General features: G+C 34.2%; 1 protein-coding gene across 1 annotated transcript; it reads right to left on the bottom strand.

Moving 5' to 3' along the window:
* Positions 1–427: 427 nt before the first annotated feature.
* Positions 428–1,003, bottom strand: LOC111903138 (uncharacterized). Its single transcript, XM_023898922.1, has 2 exons — positions 944–1,003; positions 428–877 (listed from the first exon to the last, which is right to left on the bottom strand). The coding sequence occupies exons 1-2, from the start codon at positions 1,001–1,003 to the stop codon at positions 428–430; spliced, it is 510 nt and encodes a 169-aa protein (XP_023754690.1).
* Positions 1,004–21,281: the final 20,278 nt, after the last annotated feature.

The raw sequence follows: 21,281 nt of genomic DNA, 5'->3' as shown, positions 1-21,281 counted from the left end.
ACGGGCTTCATGTAGCCTATTTCTCCACATCCATGACAGATCACTAATCCTTTTTCTAATCTGCATTCGCCCTAATGATTCTTTCCACAATTTCGACACGATGCCGACTGAAGAGAAAAAGATTGTGACCTACCGCGGCCACGAGAGGTATTATGAGATTGTACTTGTTTTCCAGGATTAGATTGAGCGGATTGACCTGATGGAATAGAAAAAACAAGAGCAGTTCAATCAACATGTGGATGCTTCGAAACATAAAGAGTGGCACCATGTATCGCTAAGTCATGCTCGAGCTTTCGGGCATACTCAACCGCTTTATCAAATGATAGAACATCCCGATTAACGACGAAAGCGCATATTTCATACCGTATTCCTTCCATGAATAACTGAATTTTTTATCATCATCAATTGGAATATACTTTGCAGCAAATCATGCTTTTTGATTGAATTGAGTTTCATAATCATTCACAGTCATGCCTCCCTGTTTAAGCTTGAGGAATTCTTTTTCCAATCTTCTCCTCATGTCTAGAGGACAATACTTTCCTTGCAAACGAGTTTTGAACATTTCCCAGGATAAATTATCTTGGTCATACTCGTTGAGAGCTTCAAATGTTGCTTCCCACCAGACCAAGGCTTTTTCGATGAGCATTGCAGAAGTATAATTAGCCTTTTCTTCATGAACCACATGAGCAATACGGAATACTTTTTCTGTGTTCTGGATCCAGGTAAGAACAACAATGGGATTAACAACACCTGAAAACTCCGTAGCACCATTACTCTTAAAAGTTTTGAATGAGGGACGTTTCGCCTCCCCTTTTGAACATGCTCCGGTGGCTTTCTCTTTACCTTTATCACTATTCTTTTTGTGTTCTTCGAGAGTCTTCCGAATAACACCAGTTAGTTTATCCACAAGTCACTCCTCACGAGGGGATACTGGAGTATTTACTTCATCAGGATAAGGATCTCCACCCACATCTGGTGTATGGCTACTCACTTGTTCAGCCATTGTTCTAAAAATTTGGAGTAATATAGTATTTTAGAATATTAGGATTTATCATTGCCTAATACTTTACTTAAGTCTTTCCTATGGTTTGTATCCATATACTTACAATGAATCTGTTCATATATTGAACTTCCAATAGTTTAAGTCTAAATACCAATCCGTGGAATTTAGTTCACTTAAACCACTGCTCTGATAACATGACTGAGATAACCCCTTCTCTAAACTTTACAATATTATTACCCCAAACATGCTACATGCATATTCATAATATGATTTACAAAAGTCTAGATACAAACCAACTATTATGATTTTTACAAAGTCTTATATATTACATAACTTCCCAGGAATTTATACACTAAGTACAAAAGTGATAATATTAATTATTCTACATCTTACAGTACATGACTATATTGGATGCTTATCACCTGCAACAGTTAAACACTGAGAGGTATAAGCGGTGACGCTTAGTGAGTTCAATAACAGTTACAATATAACGCTATGCCATATATATATATATATATATATATATATATATATATATATATATATATATATATATATATATATATGTGACAGAAGCAAAGAGGAACAAAGAACAACAAAGGCATATGTGTATCATATGACAGGCTTTCCATATCAACCAATGGTTTTATTTAAAGATTTACAATCATTGGGATACAACCATTTCAGCATGATATACATCAATAAGACATCAGCCCAAGTGGCACAGAAAATACAATTTCAGATTATCATATTGCTAGAATTTACAGGCTTTCAACCCTACATAGCCTTATGCCAATACCAAAAGTGATACGATTCACGCTCTATATGGCCAAAGGCACAAAGCCAATACCAGAAGTGATACGAGACATGCTCTACATGGCCAAAGGCATAAATCCGATACCAGAATAATATGAGACATGCTCTACATGGCGAAAGGCTCAAAGCCAAGACCAAAAGTGATACGAGTCATGCTCTACATGGCCAAAGGTATAAAGCCATAATAACACAGGAAAGCACATTGAACATATAACACATAACATACAATTGTCCCTATATGGAACTCACCGTGAAATAACTGAATGATAAAATGTTGATTTGGGTAGCACTCCGTTTCTAGATATGACTTTCTTTGACGAAACTGGGGAATTTAGTTGAAAACCGGGCTTTGTGTGGGTAGAGTTTCAACTGAAAATATATTATTTTCTCGGGGTCTTCGGTGTGTTGGGGCTTGCTTCGGCTTTTGGGGTAGTTCCCTAGGCTTCGGGGGGGGGGGGGGGGGGGGGGGGTGTTAGGGTAATTTTAGAGAGAGTAAAGGGTGAAAGAGTATCAAATTTGTAACCATAAATTGGGCAGCCTCGCACCCTATTTATAGTATCCGAAGCACCTGATTACGCGGGGCGTAATTCCTCGTACGCGGAGCGTACCGCCTCGCAAGGCTCTTCGATGGGCGTAGGCTTTCGTACGTTGAGCGTAGGAGTAGATTACTTCAGACGCATCAAGGCTATGAATACGTGTGCAAAATGAGAGGGAGTAGGCGATGTGGTCAATCTCGGACCGTGAACACGAGTACGCTAGGCGTACTCCTTCGGATCAGCCTCAAAGTTTGTGTCTTAAACTTCAAAATTTTATATCTTTCGCATACGGGCTCCGTGTTTGACGTTCTCTACATCCATGCGTAGGTGAAATTCTGCTCTACAACTTTCGTTTAGACTCAGTCGGCTAATTTTGATTTCATTTTTAATAATATATTTTTAACAAGCCGGGATAGAAAACGTCCGTTAAAAATTCATAACTTCTTCATCTGACGTCCGTTTTCGTCTGTCTTTTTATCGTCATACTACTATTGACGAGACCTTCGATTCTCGTTTAAATTGTGTCGGCTAAAAATCACTCGATCTTTATTTTGAGTTTCGGGTTGTGTGCTGCTATGTCGAATCTTACAAAATCATAACTTTTTCATACGAAGTCAGATTTGGACGTTCTTTTTATGAAAATTATCGGTTTAGCGAATACTACTACTTTCATTTAGATCACTAAAGCTAAAAAGTAGTTTATTGAAAACTCACTTTTTATGTCAAACAGCGTTGTGTCGGTTGTGTCGCGAAACTTCAATAAGTCATAACTTCTTCGTTATAACTTGGATTTCAGTGAGGTTTTCACCTAAATGAATCTAACGAGATAATTTACAACTTTCAATAACATTAGTTTTACTTATTTCCAACTTAAATTTTACATTTTCGTTAATTTCAATATTTGACTTTGGATTGGAATCTCATAAGACTTCCCATCACTTTCCAAATGATTCTAAACATAGTTTTATTTCAAATCTCATAAAACTATCTTGTTAGAACTCAATGCTCAAAATCATATATTATATAATAATATTCACTTTTAAGCTATCAAGCTTACAAAACATTAAATTATACATGGTTATTAACGTGTATGTTACACACGATCCACTACAAAGTCAGAATACATAGTTGCTTCAGAAGTTGCACAAGAAGTTGCTTGGATGAAGAAATTCATTGGAGATCTAGGGATTGTTCTTTCCATTCAGGATTCCCTAGAAATTTTCTATGATAATAAGGGTGCTATTGCTTTGGCAAAAGAACCCATATCACATATGAATACCAGGCACATTAGCCAGAGGTTCAACTACATTCAACATGAAGTTGAAGGTAGTTAAATCAGTATTCACCAAGGCTCTAAAAACTTGCCTTGGCTCTGCCATGGCGCGTCATGGTTCCAAGGCTTGTACATGCCGCCAAGCTTTACCAAAACACCTCCTATCAGTGCATTGAACATAGAACCTAGACAATTCAAATTCAGTACTTTACACAAGTTAAAATTGCCTGTTATCACTTGCTTGATATCACTTGCCAAATAAGCACCTGCAAACGAACCATCATGAGACAATATTTTTGGGTTTTTTTTTATAATTTTTTTGATATTTTATTTCTGCCCCTAAATTTGTGCATAAGAAAGAAAAGAAATAAAATGCACAAATTTAAACTACTAAAGTCTATCCAAAAAAAACTAGTCTTCAAAACGGATCATTTTAAGAAAGCTCACAAGCACATCGAATTGAGCTTTGTTGGATGGTTTGGTAAACAAATCCGACACATTGTTATCAATGTGGATTTGTTACAAACGAATGAGCGAGCGTTCATAACAATCTCGAATAAAATGAACCTTGATGTCGATGTGCTTGGTTTTGGAGTGTTGTACTGGATTGTTAGCAATTTGGATGGCAGCATCATTGTCACAAAATATTGGAGTTCCAAGAAAATTCAAACCATAATCGAGAAGTTGATGTTGAATCCAGATGACTTGGGAGCAACAGGCAGAGGCAGCAACATATTCAGCCTTAGTTGTTGATGTTGACACGTTTTGTTGTATCTTACACTGCCAAGACACCAACCGGTCTCCCAAAAATTGACACCCTCCCGATGTTGATTTCCTGTCAAGCTCACATCCTCCATAGTTACTGTCAGCAAATGCATATATATAGTTACTGTCAGCAAATGTAAATCAAGGTGTTCTAGAGAAAGAAACTAGAGAGAAGAAGAGTGTATGTGTGTGGATCTTATGTGTATGGAACATCATTCATATTATTGAATACACCATAGATTCATCAAGTTTTTCTTCTTCTACTACTCCATTCTATCTTTCATCATCCACTTGATTGGGATTCTGCACCATCAAGTGGATCGGATTGATACGTCTAGCGATTTTGGGGACTTACAGTTGGTAATAGAGCTTGGATTGTATCGATCTCTTTGGCAAAATTTGTGGAGTTTTTGCACTTTTTCTTGAAGGATTTTACATTTTTGGATAGTTTTTGAACAAATATTAGGGGTTTGTTCTTCGTGTTTTTCATAAAAACGACATTTTGATCGAGTTTTGGAGCTAAAAGATGAAGAATCGTGTTTTTCTTTGAGATTTTGCGAGGGCGAGGGTCTGATCTAAAGCGTTTACAGCCGAAGAGAGTTTACGGTGCAAAGAGAGTTTGTGGTCCGAAACTCGTTAACAGCCGATAACGAGGTTTGCGGTCAGGAGGAGCGTGTCCGAGTTTGCGGTCCGAAGCATTTACAGTCGTGATACGTTTTCGGCTTTGGACATTGCCCACGTGTTTGACCTCTGTACGTTTTCGGTTCGAATGTTTTCGACCCAACAAGTGTTAGGTCCTCACGTTCTCTGCCAATAGGTTCTTGGCCCACGTGTGCGGTCAACAGCTCGCGTGAGTGGTCTAGTTCAGTCAGCAACGAAGAAATAAAAGGATCTTGGTGGGAGCAAAGATCGAACTCTTGTCTCTCCCACACACAACCTTACCCTTACCAATCCGTCTAGCAAGCCAGATGTTATATATCTTCCCTGATTAAATCATATAGCTTCGCAATTTCAGTTTTATTTTCGGATTTTTGACAATTTTAGCCCAAAAATTAATTTTTCAAATTTTAAAGTTTCATTTTCAACCCAAAGTTTTGACTTTTAATTTTTTGACTTTCTAAATTGACTTTTGACCTCAAAGACTTTGACTTTCAAGTTTGACCTTTGACTTTAAACTTTGACTTTCTCGCTTAACTTTCAAATTTTCATTTTTATCTTTTCAGTTTGACTTTTAAGTTTGATTTTTCAAGTTTGACTTTTTAAACTTGATTTTTAAGGTTTACTTTTGAGGTTCATAGTCAAAGGGCATTTTTGGTAAACAATAAGTTCCTCAAACATCCCGGTCAGTAAAATTTTATTGTAACACGCGCAGATTCAGGGCTAGTCAATTAAGATATAATAAACGTTAAAAATGATTTTTTTTTCTGTTATCTACGATAAATAATCTTAACCAAAGTAATAGTTAGAGTTAACAATTGTAACTATTTGACGTAATAAAGAAGAATTATTTGAATATTAAAAGTTTCATGATTATTATTATAATATAATAAAATAGGAAAAATCAGTTGAATCGTCCGTAAATCGTAAAAATAAGTGCACCAAAACATATATATATATATATATATATATATATATATATATATATTATATTTAGGAAGTATACATCGTCCCGATCCCGAAAATATAAATTTCGTCGAAATCCGAATCTATATGAATTAGATATGATTTTTATAAGATATAAAAATCAGCAACGCACAACGAACGTACGCCGTAAAAAGTTACGAAAAGAATGATTGACTTTTAGCTAATGCGATCAAAATAAAAATCGTAGTACTCCTTAAAATAGGAATTTTGAGAAAAAGAATGCCAAAAACGGAGTCCATACGAGAGAGTTATGATTTTAGCAAAATTATTTAATTTTATAAAAATATGGACAAAAATATAAATTCAAAATTAGTCGACGAAGTCTAAACGAAAGTTGTAGATCTCGTCGATAGCTACACGTGGATATAAAGAACGTCAAAAACGAAGTTCATATGAACGAGTTATAATTTTTAATAGCACATTTATGTATTAAAATAAATCATATATACGTATACATATATATATACATATGTATATATCGTTAGAATGGTATCGACCATGTGGTCTCTATAAGACTAGTGTTGAGTACTTTCGACATTAGTTTAGTACAAATATCATTAAATCTATTTAAAATAGTATTATAAAGGGGTGTTTATTCATTTATATAACTATAAGGTCATTAAGTAACTATGAATGGTAGTTTTTGAAAATTCAATCACTATAAATAAGAGCCTCTAGGTCTCATATTTCTTGCACCATTCTCTTGATTCAAGAGTCTTTCCTTTCTTATCCCCCGAGCATTTCGGTCCCTCGTGATTCGACTTCTCTTTCTGTAGTTTTTAGTATAGTAAGGAGAGCGTTGAAGCGCTGCAAAAATCTTTCTTGGAAAGATTCTGCGATGAAGTTCTGCCCCTGCAGAGCCCGACTCCTAGCTTAGTAAGTTATGCTATCCTACTTTAAAAATAGATTATAATATTGTTATTATGAACCTATAAATAAAATTTATCAGTGATTCAAAGTCGTTATACTGATTGAACTACTTACGGGAGAGGTGTCTAAAAGGTTACGTTGGGTTTGGTTGCTTTGATTTCAAAAAAGCTATATGTCGAAATGGTCCTGCCTCCCAACTGTCCTGCCTGGTTGATCCTTACTTGATAGATCATGAAGTAGACTCCGAGTTAATAATGAATCTAGACTAATAATTAGTCGCAATAAATATTAGACTAAAATCTAGTGGTAATAATACTAGGTATCGTCGAAGGATATCATATTGTGAAGAAGCGAAGCGCTGCTTGAATTTCGAGTCGTCACTTTTACAAGTGAGTGCATAGTTACTTTCATCTTACACATAGATATGATGTATTTTATATAAATTACGTGTTATATGTGCATATTATCTGTATACTTGTTATCTATGCTGGATGAACGATTTTATACATGTTTAAAAATTATTTAAACTGTATATACATTTTATATCTTCAAAATATGTTGGGTAAAACATGGGTAGATGAAAGTTGATATAGAGGAACATTGGCAGTATGTACATAGTGCCCTATAGGTGAACATTGGCAACAATGGACCTAGTACCCTTTAGATGAGCATTGGCAACTGCGCCATAATCTGTAGATGTTTTTGATCTACTCTAAACTTCCTAGCAGTTGTGCTCTAAGGATAGTATCGGCAGCTGTGCCTAATAGAGAACATCATAAGACTGGCAGCTGCGCCCAAAGGACAATATCGACAGTTGTGCCTAATAGAGAATGTCATAATTCTGGCAGTTGTGCCCAAATGATAATATTGGTAGTTGTGATTAATAGATAACATTGTAAGTTGTGTCATTGGGAATGATGGACTTCGTGCCTATTCCTTAGGAATAAATGGGTGAATGATAGATGATTCTTAAGGCAGATCCTTAAGAAATAAAGAAGATAATGGGGATGGGTAATTGGGTTTATTGTTTGATGTTTAAACATAATAATTATATTATTGCGGGTTGAAAACCCTATGTACTCACCGGGTTTCCTAACCTGACCCACTCAAGCTTATTTGTATCACATGTTTCGATATGAAGCTACTTTACACTGAGAGATTTAAAAGAGATGTAGATCACTAGTGTAAATGAATGTAAGTTCTGTTTATGCTTATGTTTCTGTATTGACGATGACATCCCAAAGTTTAAAAAGGACTAAAATACATTTCTTCAGATATTCTTTGATAACATGTTTATCATGTTTTTCTGGGAACAAATTATGCAACACTTTTCTTTAAAATGTATTTTGATTTTTAAACAAGCATAAACAAAATTGGTCTTTTCTGGCCGTGAAAATAGGGATGTCATAGTTGATATCAGAGCATTAATATAAGAGAACTAGGTATAAGGATTTATTTCTAGACTTAAACTTAGAATGCTAAGCGACGATCATGAGAAGTGTGTCTAATATATTTTAGGAAGTACGCCTGAATAGACACAAGCACTAGCTTATTTAGGGAAGATGCCTAACATGCTTTTATGTGCTTAATGCTTTATGATGCTATCGTCTGATCAGATCTATGGTCTGTTGCCGACCGGATCTAGAAATTTTATGTGTTCATATTTCTAAACGTTTAAATACGGTATTAGAACTGGCATGTAACTTTTCTGAGTGATGGGGAGGTTTACACGTCGATCGTAAATTAAATCTCTCCTATCTTAATTCTCTTCATTACACACCAAACGTATGATTTGGTGTATAGATCGAAATGGCAAGAACCCGAAGCGGAGTCAGGAATGCGAACGGAAATAGGAATCAACAACCTCAACCCCAAGTGATTGATCAAGTACCTATAATGGTAGCTGCAGCTGAGCCAATCATGATGGTCGGAGTGCAAGCAATGATCCAGATGATGTTGGATCGTCAAATGGAAGAAAAAAGGTGTTTACTTCAACAGAATCAGAATGAACCTACAATGCCTGTTGAACAAACTGAACTGAATGAAGGTCAGTCAGAAGAAGGTAACTATAGTAGAACCGTTGGTCTAGATGAACCGTCAGTGGTTAGGAGAAATAACCAAGATGAAAGAATTGAAAGAAACGGATGCGAGTATAAAGACTTCACGACTTGCAAACCATCAACTTTTACTAGGAAAGAGGATCCAATCGGAGTTATGGACTGCATCTCGGAGATGGAGTTGGCTTTCATAACATGTCGATGCAAAGGAAAGCTACAAATCACATATGTGGTGCGTCAGTTCAGGGGTGGCGCTGTTCGCTGGTGGAACACCTTGGGAAAGATCATGAGCCCCAATGAGCCACTGCAACTGACTTGGGCAGAGTTCCTGGTGCATTTCAAAAGAAACTTCTGGTCAGCCCAAAATATGCTAGAGCTAGAGAACCAATTCCTAACATTGAAGAAGGGCAGCATGTCTATTGACGAATACACTAATTCCTTCACCGACAAGATGGAGTTTGCTTTGCGCATTGTCCCTGACGAACTAACGAAATTCGATAAGTATACAAAGGGACTACTGTGGGAATATGTTGTGCCAGTACGCCAGGCACCTACTCTTGAGGCGGCTATCTGGGCTGCTAAGTCTTTTGAAGAGATGATCAAGAGTAGATCCGCCAACAAGGTCGACGTTGGCGAGAAAGAGAAAGTTTGAAGGATCTTTAAGGTCCAACGATAAGAGAAAATCTTCGAAGTCTGGAGGAGGGGGAAGTGAAGCAAGATGGTGCGAGAAGTGCAAAAAGAAACACTCTAGAAAATACGGTGATGAGGTGACTTGTTTCAAGTGTGGAAACCATGGGCATTATGCCAGCAAGTGTATGTTCAACAAAAGGGTGTGTTATGGATGTAATGAAGAAGGGCACTTCAAGAAAGACTTCCCAAAGAGGGAAGGAGCTACAAAGCAAAATACACCACCAAAACCGAAAGGCAAAAGCATTCCATATGACCCTTGACGAAGCAGGTGACAATGCAAGGAATCAGGAATGAGGATTGATATCCGAAGATCAAGTTGTGAAGTAGCCATGCGGATAGTAGTAGGAGGTGTAGCCTATTAGAGGCATAGTATAGGTTGAACTTGAACATCTTTGTAATCGTTTCAAGAAGTAATATAAACCTTGGCTTTGTTATCTAGTGTGTTATATGATTTTCTTGTATGGTGAATTGGAAAACTGCAAGACAATATTTGGGACGAGTATGAGTAGGTGTGAATGGTAGTAGAGGCTTATAATGCCGAAAGCACAGGACTCACACTTGGATCAAGGAAAGTCACAGGGTTACCAAGAAGCTAGTAAATGATTCCGTTTTATTCAAGTATGTCGTTTTCATCGTTTCGGTAATGACTGAGAAGATGATTGTTATTCGGACCCTAGAGGTCATATCATGTCGAGTACGACTAAGATGAGTGTGTTACATGGTTCAAAGAACCAAGATTGATGTATCATCTGACTTAAGCCACACGATTGAGGTAAAAGATAATCGAAGAAAACAATAGACATATCGCGATCATTGTTAAAGTAAACTCTTGTAGCTAGAAGTGCTACATGCTAGAACGTGATTATATCACATTAGAACATGAAGGAAGGAAACTTTCATTATGGAATTTGACTCTAAGAGACCTGAGTCTAATCGTTACATCATACGATGAGAGGTCATTAGAACATGACCTATCGGTCTGTCATGATAATCAAAGTAAAAAACGTCTTTTAAGATTAAGTCTATTTAAGGAGCAGGAGTCTCCAATAAGTATTGAGTTTGTAACTCGAAGGTTACAACACACTATGAAGAGCGGGTGCAAGATCGAGCACTGTATGTAGTAATAAGTCCAAGAGATAGATATTCATTCGAAGGAACATAGAAGTTGCGATTATTACCTAGGATGAGGAGATAACGTATGGAGTCATTGTACAAGTCCTGTTTTTTTTATGATTTTGGGACGTAATCATCCTAAGAGGGAGATAATTGTAACACCCGCAGATTCAGGGCTAGTCAATTAAGATATAATAAGCATTAAAAATGATTTTTTTTATTATTATCTAAGATAAATAATCCTAACCAAAGTAATAGTTAGGGTTAACAATTGTAACTATTTGACTTGATAAAGAAGAATTATTTGAATATTAAATGTTTCATGATTATATATATATATATATATATATATATATATATATATATATATATATATATATATATATATTATATTTAGGAAGTATACATCGTCCCGATCCCGAAAATATAAATTTCGTCGAAATTTGAATCCGTATGAATTTTATATGATTTTTATAAGATATAAAAGTCAGCCACACACAATGAATGTACGACGTAAAAAGTTACAAAGAGAGTGGTTGAATTTTAGCTAATACGACCAAACTAAAAATCGTAGTACTCCATAAAATAGGAATTTTGAGAAAAAGAATTCCAAAAACGGAGTCCGTACGAGAGAGTTATGATTTTAGCAAAATTATTTAATTTTATAAAAATATGGAGAAAATATAAATTCAAAATTAGCCGACGGAGTCTAAACGAAAGTTGTAGATCTCGTCGATAGCTACACGTGGATATAAATAACGTCAAAAACGGAGTTCGTATGAACAAGTTATAATTTTTAATAGCACGTGTACGTATTAAAATAAAGTGTAAATCATATATACGTATACATATATATACGTATGATATATCGTTAGAAATGTATCGATGATGCGGTCGCTATAAGACTAGTGTTGAGTACTTTCGACATCATTTTAGTACAAATATCATTAAATCTATTTAAAATAGTATTATAAAGGGGTGTTTAGTCATTTATACAACTATAAGGTCATTAAGTAACTATGGAGGGTAGTTTTTGAAAATTCAATCGCTATAAATAAGAGCCTCTAGCTCTCATATTTCTTGCACCATTCTCTTGATTCAAGAGTCTTTCCCTTCTTATCCCCTGAGCATTTCGGTCTCTCGTGATTCGACCTCTCTTTCTGTAGTTTTTAGTATAGTAAGGAGAGCGTTGAAGCGCTGCAAAAATCTTTCTTGGAAAGATTCTGCGATGAAGTTCTGCCCCTGCAGAGCCCGACTCCTAGCTTAGTAAGTTATGCTATCCTACTTTAAAAATAGATTATAATATCGTTATTATGAACCTATAAATAAAATTTATCAGTGATTCAAAGTCGTTATACTGATTGAACTACTTACGGGAGAGGTGTCTAAAAGGTTACGTTGGGTTTGGTTGCTTTGATTTCAAAAAAACTATATGTCGAAATGGTCCTGCCTCCCAACTGTCCTGCCTGGTTGATCCTTACTTGATAGATCATGAAGTAGACTCCGAGTTAATAATGAATCTAGACTAATAATTAGTCGCAATAAATATTAGACTAAAATCTAGTGGTAATAATACTAGGTATCGTCGAAGGATATCATATTGTGAAGAAGCGAAGCGCTGCTTGAATTTCGAGTCGTCACTTTTACAAGTGAGTGCATAGTTACTTTCATCTTACACATAGATATGATGTATTTTATATAAATTACGTGTTATATGTGCATATTATCTGTATACTTGTTATCTATGCTGGATGAACGATTTTATACATGTTTAAAAATTATTTAAACTGTATATACATTTTATATCTTCAAAATATGTTGGGTAAAACATGGGTAGATGAAAGTTGATATAGAGGAACATTGGCAGTATGGACATAGTGCCCTATAGGTGAACATTGGCAACAATGGACCTAGTACCCTTTAGATGAGCATTGGCAACTGCGCCATAATCTGTAGATGTTTTTGATCTACTCTAAACTTCCTAGCAGTTGTGCTCTAAGGATAGTATCGGCAGCTGAGCCTAATAGAGAACATCATAAGACTGGCAGCTACGCCCAAAGGACAATATCGGCAGTTGTGCCTAATAGAGAATGTCACAATTCTAGCAGCTGTGACCAAATGATAATATCGGCAGCTGTGCTTAATAGATAACATTGACAGCTGTGTCATTGGCAATGATGGACTTCGTGCCTATTCCTTAGGAATAAATGGGTGAATGATAGAAGATTCTTAGGGCAGATCCTTAAGAAATAAAGAAGATAACGGGGATGGGTAGATCCTTATGAAATAAAGAAGATAACGGGGATGAGTAATTGGGTTTATTGTTTGATGTTTAAACATAATAATTATATTATTGTGGGTTGAAAAACCTATGTACTCACCAGGTTTCCCAACCTGACCCACTCAAGCTTATTGGTATCACAAGTGTCGATATGACGATACTTTACACTGAGAGATTTAAAAGAGATGTAGATCACTAGTGTAAATGAATGTAAGTTCTGTTTATGCTTATGTTTCTGTATTGATGATGACATCCCAAAGTTTTAAAAGGACTAAAATACATTTCTTCGGAAATGCTTTGATAACACATCTATCATGTTTTTCTGGGAACAAATTCTGCAACACTTTTCTTTAAAATGTACTCTTATGTTTAAACAAGCATAAACAAAATCGGTCTTTTCTGACCATGAAAATGGGGATGTCACATTTATGTTCTCAATCTTGTGAAGCTACAATTAAGTTTCTTCGTGAACAAAATGATTTGCTAAAAAGGGAAAATAAGGACCGTAAATATGAAAGATATAGACTTAGGAAGGCCCAAAAACCTTTAAAAGCACAACTAGAGGCCAAAACCATGGATTTTTTAAAACTTCAAGACGAATACAGTAATAAATGTGTGAATTATGATTATGTTAAGGAACAGCTTGCTAACTTGACTACCGAACTTGATGTATTGAAAGCTAAATATAAAGATGCTGAATTCAACTTTAAGAAATTTGATCTGTCAAGTGAGGTAGTTGCATCCATGATAGAAAAACAATTAACATTTAAAGATAATAAAACCAAGGGTCTAGGGTATCAAAGTGTATAGCCTCTCTTCAATGATAACTATAACCCACCCCTTCAGACCAATGAGGAAGAAATTCCTACTCAGTTTGGCCCACTCCCTGAACAAGATTCAGTTAATACTGAATAATCTAGGCCAACTGAGAATATTAAGGTGAACGTTTTTAATGATTCTACTTCTTGTGTAGGTAAAGTAGCGGAAGATGAGAACAAGGAAGACACTATTGACTGTCAAACCAATGACTCCTTGAACTCTGAATCTATTGCTTCTAATCAACTTGTTGTTGGTAAATACAGACCACCATTTCAAGCTAAACAGAGTGCTTGTTGCAAGTGTGTTTGTGGGAACAATCAGAAACGAGGCAAGGGCACGCCACCAGGGGCAAGCCGAAAAAATTCCTACGTGAAGAAAAAGACATGTTTTCACTGTGGAGCACCAGGACACATTGCAAGAAATTGTCCAAAACGTGCATATGTTCCTTACTATGCACAAGGGTGTCAGAATACATCAAGAGGGAGATTTTTCAAAAGATACCCTTCGAGGCCACGTTCAAACAATGGCGACTGGATTGCGAAAAAGGCCAAGAATCCAACTCCTAAGGTCAAGAAGGAAATGTCAGCCAAGAAACAAAATTCAAAAGATGCTCCAGTGAAACCAATACTGGTTAGGTCAAAGACATCTCGACGGCCAGCTTCAAGTTCAAAAGCAAGTATTGAGCCACCCACCCGATTGAACAAGAAATGAGTTAAACCCAACAACAGATGGGTACCAAAGGTTCAATCTCCCAAATCTTCTAATGATTCTAATATTTTTTTCATCTTCTGTTTGTGATAAGCAGGATATGTCATGGGAGAGAGTACCTTGCACTGATGACAAAGATCAAGCCAATTTCAAAATGGACTGAGTTCCAAAGACCAACCGATCCCGCTCTGTGTCGGAGCAGCTATGGAGGCATATCATCATACTTCGATTTGTTGATAGTGGTTGTTCCTGGCACATGATAGGAGACATCTCTCAACCATACTACACTTAGAACCTTGTTTGAGAGTATGTGTCCTTTGTGGGAAAGGAAGAAGGGAAATGATCACACATAGGGTTTGTGCTTAACCATGTGAAGAATTTTTGGATCTGTTTTGAGATTGAAATATGGATGCAAATTCAATTGATGACTTACGATTTGAGTTTTCTTCTCGATACTCTAGAGTTTTTCTTAAAATGATTCGTTTTGAAGATAATCTTTTATCTTCTTATAGTCTTTAATTAGTAGGTATTATTTGGAAGTGATATGAAGTCTAGTGCTAAAGGGCAATATGAAATTTGTGTAATGCACTAAAGCCAAATTATCTAGACTCTGTGTTTAATGTGCTAGTAGGCACAAAGGATTCAAAAGGACTAGACATTGATTGAAAAATGAAAAGACTAGACAATATGAACTTAGATAGTCTCATTTGGACTGACCATACGATGCTTGGATAGATTGAGTAGTGAGATAAACATAAGAATCTGCAGGATACACTAAAGCCATATGCATCTAGAATTGTGGCTTAACATTTCCTCGATGTATGGACTCGTGTCCTTAATTCCGGTACAGATAGGACAACTAGCGGGTTCTCATAAAGTAGGTATGTAGGAAATTATTTTCTTGCTTTCTATCTGTCAGTCATATGTTGCTTCCTTTGCGTGATTGGAACATATCCGACCTGGAATGCAACATATGAAACTCTATCTCTTTGCATATCCTTATCTATGAAATTCTTTCTATCTGTTAGTCATATGATGTCCCCTCTGCGTGATCGGAAGATCCGACCTGAGACACAACATATGCACCCTATTATCTCTCTAGCCCTCTATCTATGTTAGTCATATGTTGTTCCTTCTACGTGATTGGAAAACATCCGACCTGGGATAAAACATATGCACTTCTATATCTGGATTTTTTCTTAATGATTGAATACTCACCTAAAGCAAGGAGTTATTTGGAAGTTCTTGATTGTTGGGGTATATCAGGAAGTGGGAACACGTTCTAGTGCATCTAAAATTGAACCATTTAATAGGTTTTCTATAGATCTTACTGCTTAATTTAAGTGGACAACAATATCCTTGGTCGTCGTCAACTAAATCGTCCATTTAGGAATATATATCACAATGACTTGTCACTTATAATCTGTCAAATTTGTCAAATATCCTTTGTGTTTAAGTGGACCATAATACCGGTGATTGACCATATCAAGACACGCAGGCGTGTGTTGATAACAATATTGAATTGCCTGACAACTTTGGTCCCAAATCAGTCTTAAAGTTAGTTATCATTTTTGTTTTTGTTAAATTTTTTCATAGTTTTCCTTTATGCACAAATTTATGGGGAGAATTAAAAATTTTAAAAATCAAACAAAAATCAGAAAATTAAAAATCCAAAAATAGTGTTATTTCTGTTTAAAAAAATCAAAAATCCAAAAATATTTTTTGATTATGTTTTCATTTTTCCAGAAAATATGAAAAATCCAAAAAAATATTGTGTGCTAAGTTTTTCTTTCAGTTTTGTTTTTGTCTCAAATTTTCTTTGTCTTGAAAAGTGAACTCAGATGTAGATGAGATTCATGGAGACTGTATCGAGATTTTCTGACCAAAGCTTCATCCGTGATTGTCGAAGAATTCTCATCCGAAGGAACAAGAAATGAAGATTATTCTTTCAACATTCAATCTTTCAACCCCAAAAGCAAGGTGAAGTTGTACTTGAAGATTATGTGATAGATTGCATTGAAGCCACCTCAATCAATTTGTTGCTATCTTACCTGCTGAAGTGATCCATAAGATTTATTCTTTCTGATATTCTCTCTGAATATTCTCAAGCTGAAAGCACCAATTTTTAAGAATATCTACAACAAGCCTCCATACCCAACATGCGTTCAATGTCAAATTTTGAAGAGAAGCCCAACTGCTCAAGATGAAGTCACTCACATAGAAGATTCATATGTTCATCTTGAAGTCGTGAAGTAATTGAAGATTAAAGCTGAAGCCAAGCACAAAGTGTAGACTGGAGAGAAATGCAAGCTACAAACCTAGGGGGAGTTTGTTGGGTTAAAAAGAAAAGAAAGCTATAAACCAAGGGGGATTGTTGGGTCTAAAATATGGTTTATACTTTACTTCTCTAAGCAATCGTAGTTTTCGGCCTAGGACCGAAAACAACCTTGGGTTTACGGTTGGGTGGCGTTTACGGTCCATGTGGCGTTTATGGCAGTAAACGTGTTTACGGCTACTGTTCCCTATAAATAGTGTCAGTATATATCAGATTAAAAGGAGTTTACGGTCAAGTGTGTGTGTGTAAATCAAGGTGTTCAAGAGAGAGAAACTAGAGAGAAGAAGAGTGTGTGTGTGTGTGGATCTTATGTGTATGGAACATCATTCATATTATTGAATACACCATAGATTCATCAAGTTCTTCTTCTTCTTCTTCTACTCCATTCTATCTTGTATCATCCACTTGATTGGGATTCCGCACCATCAAGTGGATCGGATTGATATGTAAAGCGGTTTTGGGGACTTACAAACTGTGATTAAAAAATGAAACAACAGGGATGAAAAAATTGAAATCGAAATACATACATACATATATATATATATATATATATATATATATATATATATATATATATATATATATATATATATACAGCTAAAACCAAATCATTTAGAATATGATTTAAAGCAAAATTAAATAAAATTAATCGGCAATTTTCAAACTTGGATTCATGCTATAGTGAATGTGAATCTCCTTTTGAGAATAGAACATAAAAAAATCGGATAAAACTAAATTTGGGAGAAATCAATCATCTTTACAGAGATATAGAGAAAGAGAACAGGGCAAAACCTCAATGGTTGACAACGACGGTGTTGATGCTGACCGAAGAGACGGTGAGGCAGTGGAAGCAAATAGTGATGAGTGAAGAAAAACGATGTACGTGTGTGACGGCAGATAAACGGAAAACCGTAACTCTTCATAAACGCTAGGACCGCGCTTCTGACCACCACCACTGGCAACTGATGCTGCGACACCACCACCACAAACAGTCGAATCTCGCTTCTTTCTATCTCCCTCTTCGATGTCCTCCAATCTCTCTATGTCGGTCTATTCCAGTCGGAGACGCTGAAGATGGCGGTGGCGGTCGAAGCGAATCTAGAGATGATGGTGGTGGCTGCTAAAGATAGGTGAGAGCAGCGAGAGAGGTTGAGTTAAACCGGATAAATCGATTGGGTTATGAGACGGTGATCGGTGGGGTACTTTTAGGGCTTGTGGGGGAAAAGAAACAGAAACGTATAAACGGTGAATAAAAAGTAGCAGACACGTATACAAACACGTGTCCACAAAGATTACACACAATGGCATAAATTGCCCAAAACAAAAATAGCACTAATAAATCCAGAAAATGACAAACCAACATAAACAAAGGATCAAAAATGCCAAAAAAAACACCAAGTTACTATTCCTAATAATGCTCCAACTTTTATATATATATATATATATATATATATATATATATATATATATATATATATATATATATATATATATATATATATATATATATATATATATATATATATATATATATATATATATAAGAATTGTATTTTAAATGAACATCATTAATGAAATTAGAAAATAATTGCATAAGTAAAAGTTTAAATTATATATCAATCATAAAAATTGTTAAAAATAATACTAAATATATAATTATATTTAATTCTATTAATAAGGAAGGTGAGTTGATGTCAATGAATATTATTGTTCAAAATAGTTGAGATTATATATATATATATATATATATATATATATATATATATATATATATATTACTGTGAAAATATTATGTCAAAATTAATGTCAATAAGATAATTATTATAAACATATATTTTTCAGTAATCTAACAATACATTTTTAATTTGCGCCACACAACGCGCAAGAATTCGTCTAGTCATACATACTTATAAAGCTAGCATTTTTCCTTGAATCTCATGTATTTAAAACCCCCTTTTTTAACTTCCTCAAGCCACATTCATTTGAAACCCCCTTTTTTAACTAATGCAACTCAAAAGTTTTCTTAATTATGATTTAACACTTAAAAGTTTTATAACTTATATTATGTTTAATTAGCATTTAGTTAAAAGTTTACTATAAAAGAACCAATCTTTTGGGAAGACATGCTTACAAGTTATATACAAATTTCAGAAAGAAAACAAACTTAAAGGTTTTTGTATTGGGTTGAGGTGTTATGACCACTTTTGGAGATATGCTATTATATTAGAGCTTTTAATTTGTAAGTTTGTTATACTAATTTGTTTTTATATTTTCTTTGTTTTTGGATTATTGTAATACAATCGTTGTATATTGTGGTTTAATCATTAATATATTGATCATATGTTATATAGGGTGATGTCGAAAATATTTTAAACATGTTTTTTTTTGTTTTTTAATTGTACCGTTTGAAAAAGATAATTAATTAAAACTGATACATATGTTACACTTTCCATCCCACTCTCTCTCTCTTTCTCTCTCTCTCTCTCTCTCTCTCTCTCTATATATATATATATATATATATATATATATATATATATATATATATATATATATATATATATATATATATATATATATATATATATATATATATATATAGGTCAAAACACTTCAACCAAAATTCATTTAAAATCTAATATTTTAAATGCTTTTTGATAATGATTGTAAAAATTCAACATGTATTACTTAATTGATTGATTAATAAAAATATTAATGTTTTGAAACTCCTAACTCTTAAACTTATCTTATTTAATTTGTTAGTTAACTAAAATATTTTTCCTACATAGAGATAACATTTTTATGTTTTGTTACTCATATTTGTTTATGTAATTAGAAAAAAAGTTGTATATAGAATGACTACTTCAATTTCACATAGAAATCGATACACTAGAGATGTATGTTGTCTTTAACCGGTGGTAGGAGATCCACATACCCTTTTTAATTATTTATATTAATGCTTAGTAATATCTATTTTATATTTCTATTCACCTTAATATTTTAGGTACAAATTAAAGAAAATGATTATCGGCGCACCAACATAAAGTCAAATATATGCCTTGCAAAATATGTAATTAAAATTAAATATCGTATTTACTAATTGACTTATTTTAAAACTCTTGATGACATTTATGTATAATGATATATTTTGTATGACTTGATTCTTAATTTCAATGTTTAATATTTAAAAGTTTATATATGAAACCTTGGATGTTTTGGTGTAATATAAATAGTGTAATACAAAGTTTATTAGTTCAATATTGTTTATTAATAGCTCCTTCAAAACAACTTATTTCTTATTTTATCCAAAAAATATTATCGGACATAAGAAAAGTAGATTATATTAATGTTATACAAAAACTTATAATATATATTGGATATTATAAAAGTAAAAAGTAAAGTTTATAAGGTATGAACTATATTAGATAGTATCAAAATATAAGTTGATGGATTTTCATGTTATTTGATAATTCGGGTAGTGCCCAAAACATGACTAGAAACGTAAATTTCAACATATTTCTATTTTTTCCCATAATTATTTTAACCACTTAAATGTATTATTACGCAACGCGCGAGGTCACGCCTATTCATTATATCATACATACTTATAAAGCTAACATTTTTTCTTGAATCTCATGCATTTGAAACCCCATTTTTTAACTTCCTTTCACCACATTCATTTGAAACTCCCATGACTTTTCAATTTCTTTACAATAATATTATAAATAAGTTAAATAATGTTCTATAAACAAGAAATGGTGTTTTATTACAATGTCTTCATCCCACATCGATGGTGAGAGTAAACAAGAGAATGTTTCATCTTCTATAAATAGGAAATGTTGTGAAATGTTTCAAAGGGACCAAACCATGAGAACTTCCTCATGCCTACCTTTGTAGGATTTTGAAGGTATTATTTGGTGAGATTGTCTATATTGGCAAGTGTCCAGTTAACTTTTAGAATTCCAAAAATGGTTTTGAATTGAATTTTTTCAGGTTTAAATTGTGCTTCAGTTAGAAAAAAAATTATGTAGTTGGGTATATTGAGTTGAACCTGAGCAGGATCAATTTGGACCGATAAAGGAATCATTTTCCTTTCACAACAAACATTTGAAACTCCCATGATTTTTTAAATTATTTCTAATAATACTATAAATAAGTTACATAATTTTATATAAATATAAAAAAGCATCTACCTAAACCTAAAATTATAACTATTTGAAAAATCACTTTGATTCAAAAGCACGAAATATATACAAGCCGGGTTTCACTAGAAAAAAAAATATGTAGTTTGATATATTTAGTTGAATCGGTCCGAGTTTGATCTATTTGGACCATAAAAGAAGCATTTTCCTTTCACTACATACATTTGAAACT

Source organism: Lactuca sativa, chromosome 3 (assembly GCF_002870075.4).
Source record: "Lactuca sativa cultivar Salinas chromosome 3, Lsat_Salinas_v11, whole genome shotgun sequence".
NCBI classification, from domain to species: Eukaryota; Viridiplantae; Streptophyta; class Magnoliopsida; order Asterales; family Asteraceae; genus Lactuca; species Lactuca sativa.
The sequence above is the reverse complement of the archived record's forward strand: the minus strand, read 5'-3'. Positions and strand labels throughout refer to the sequence as shown.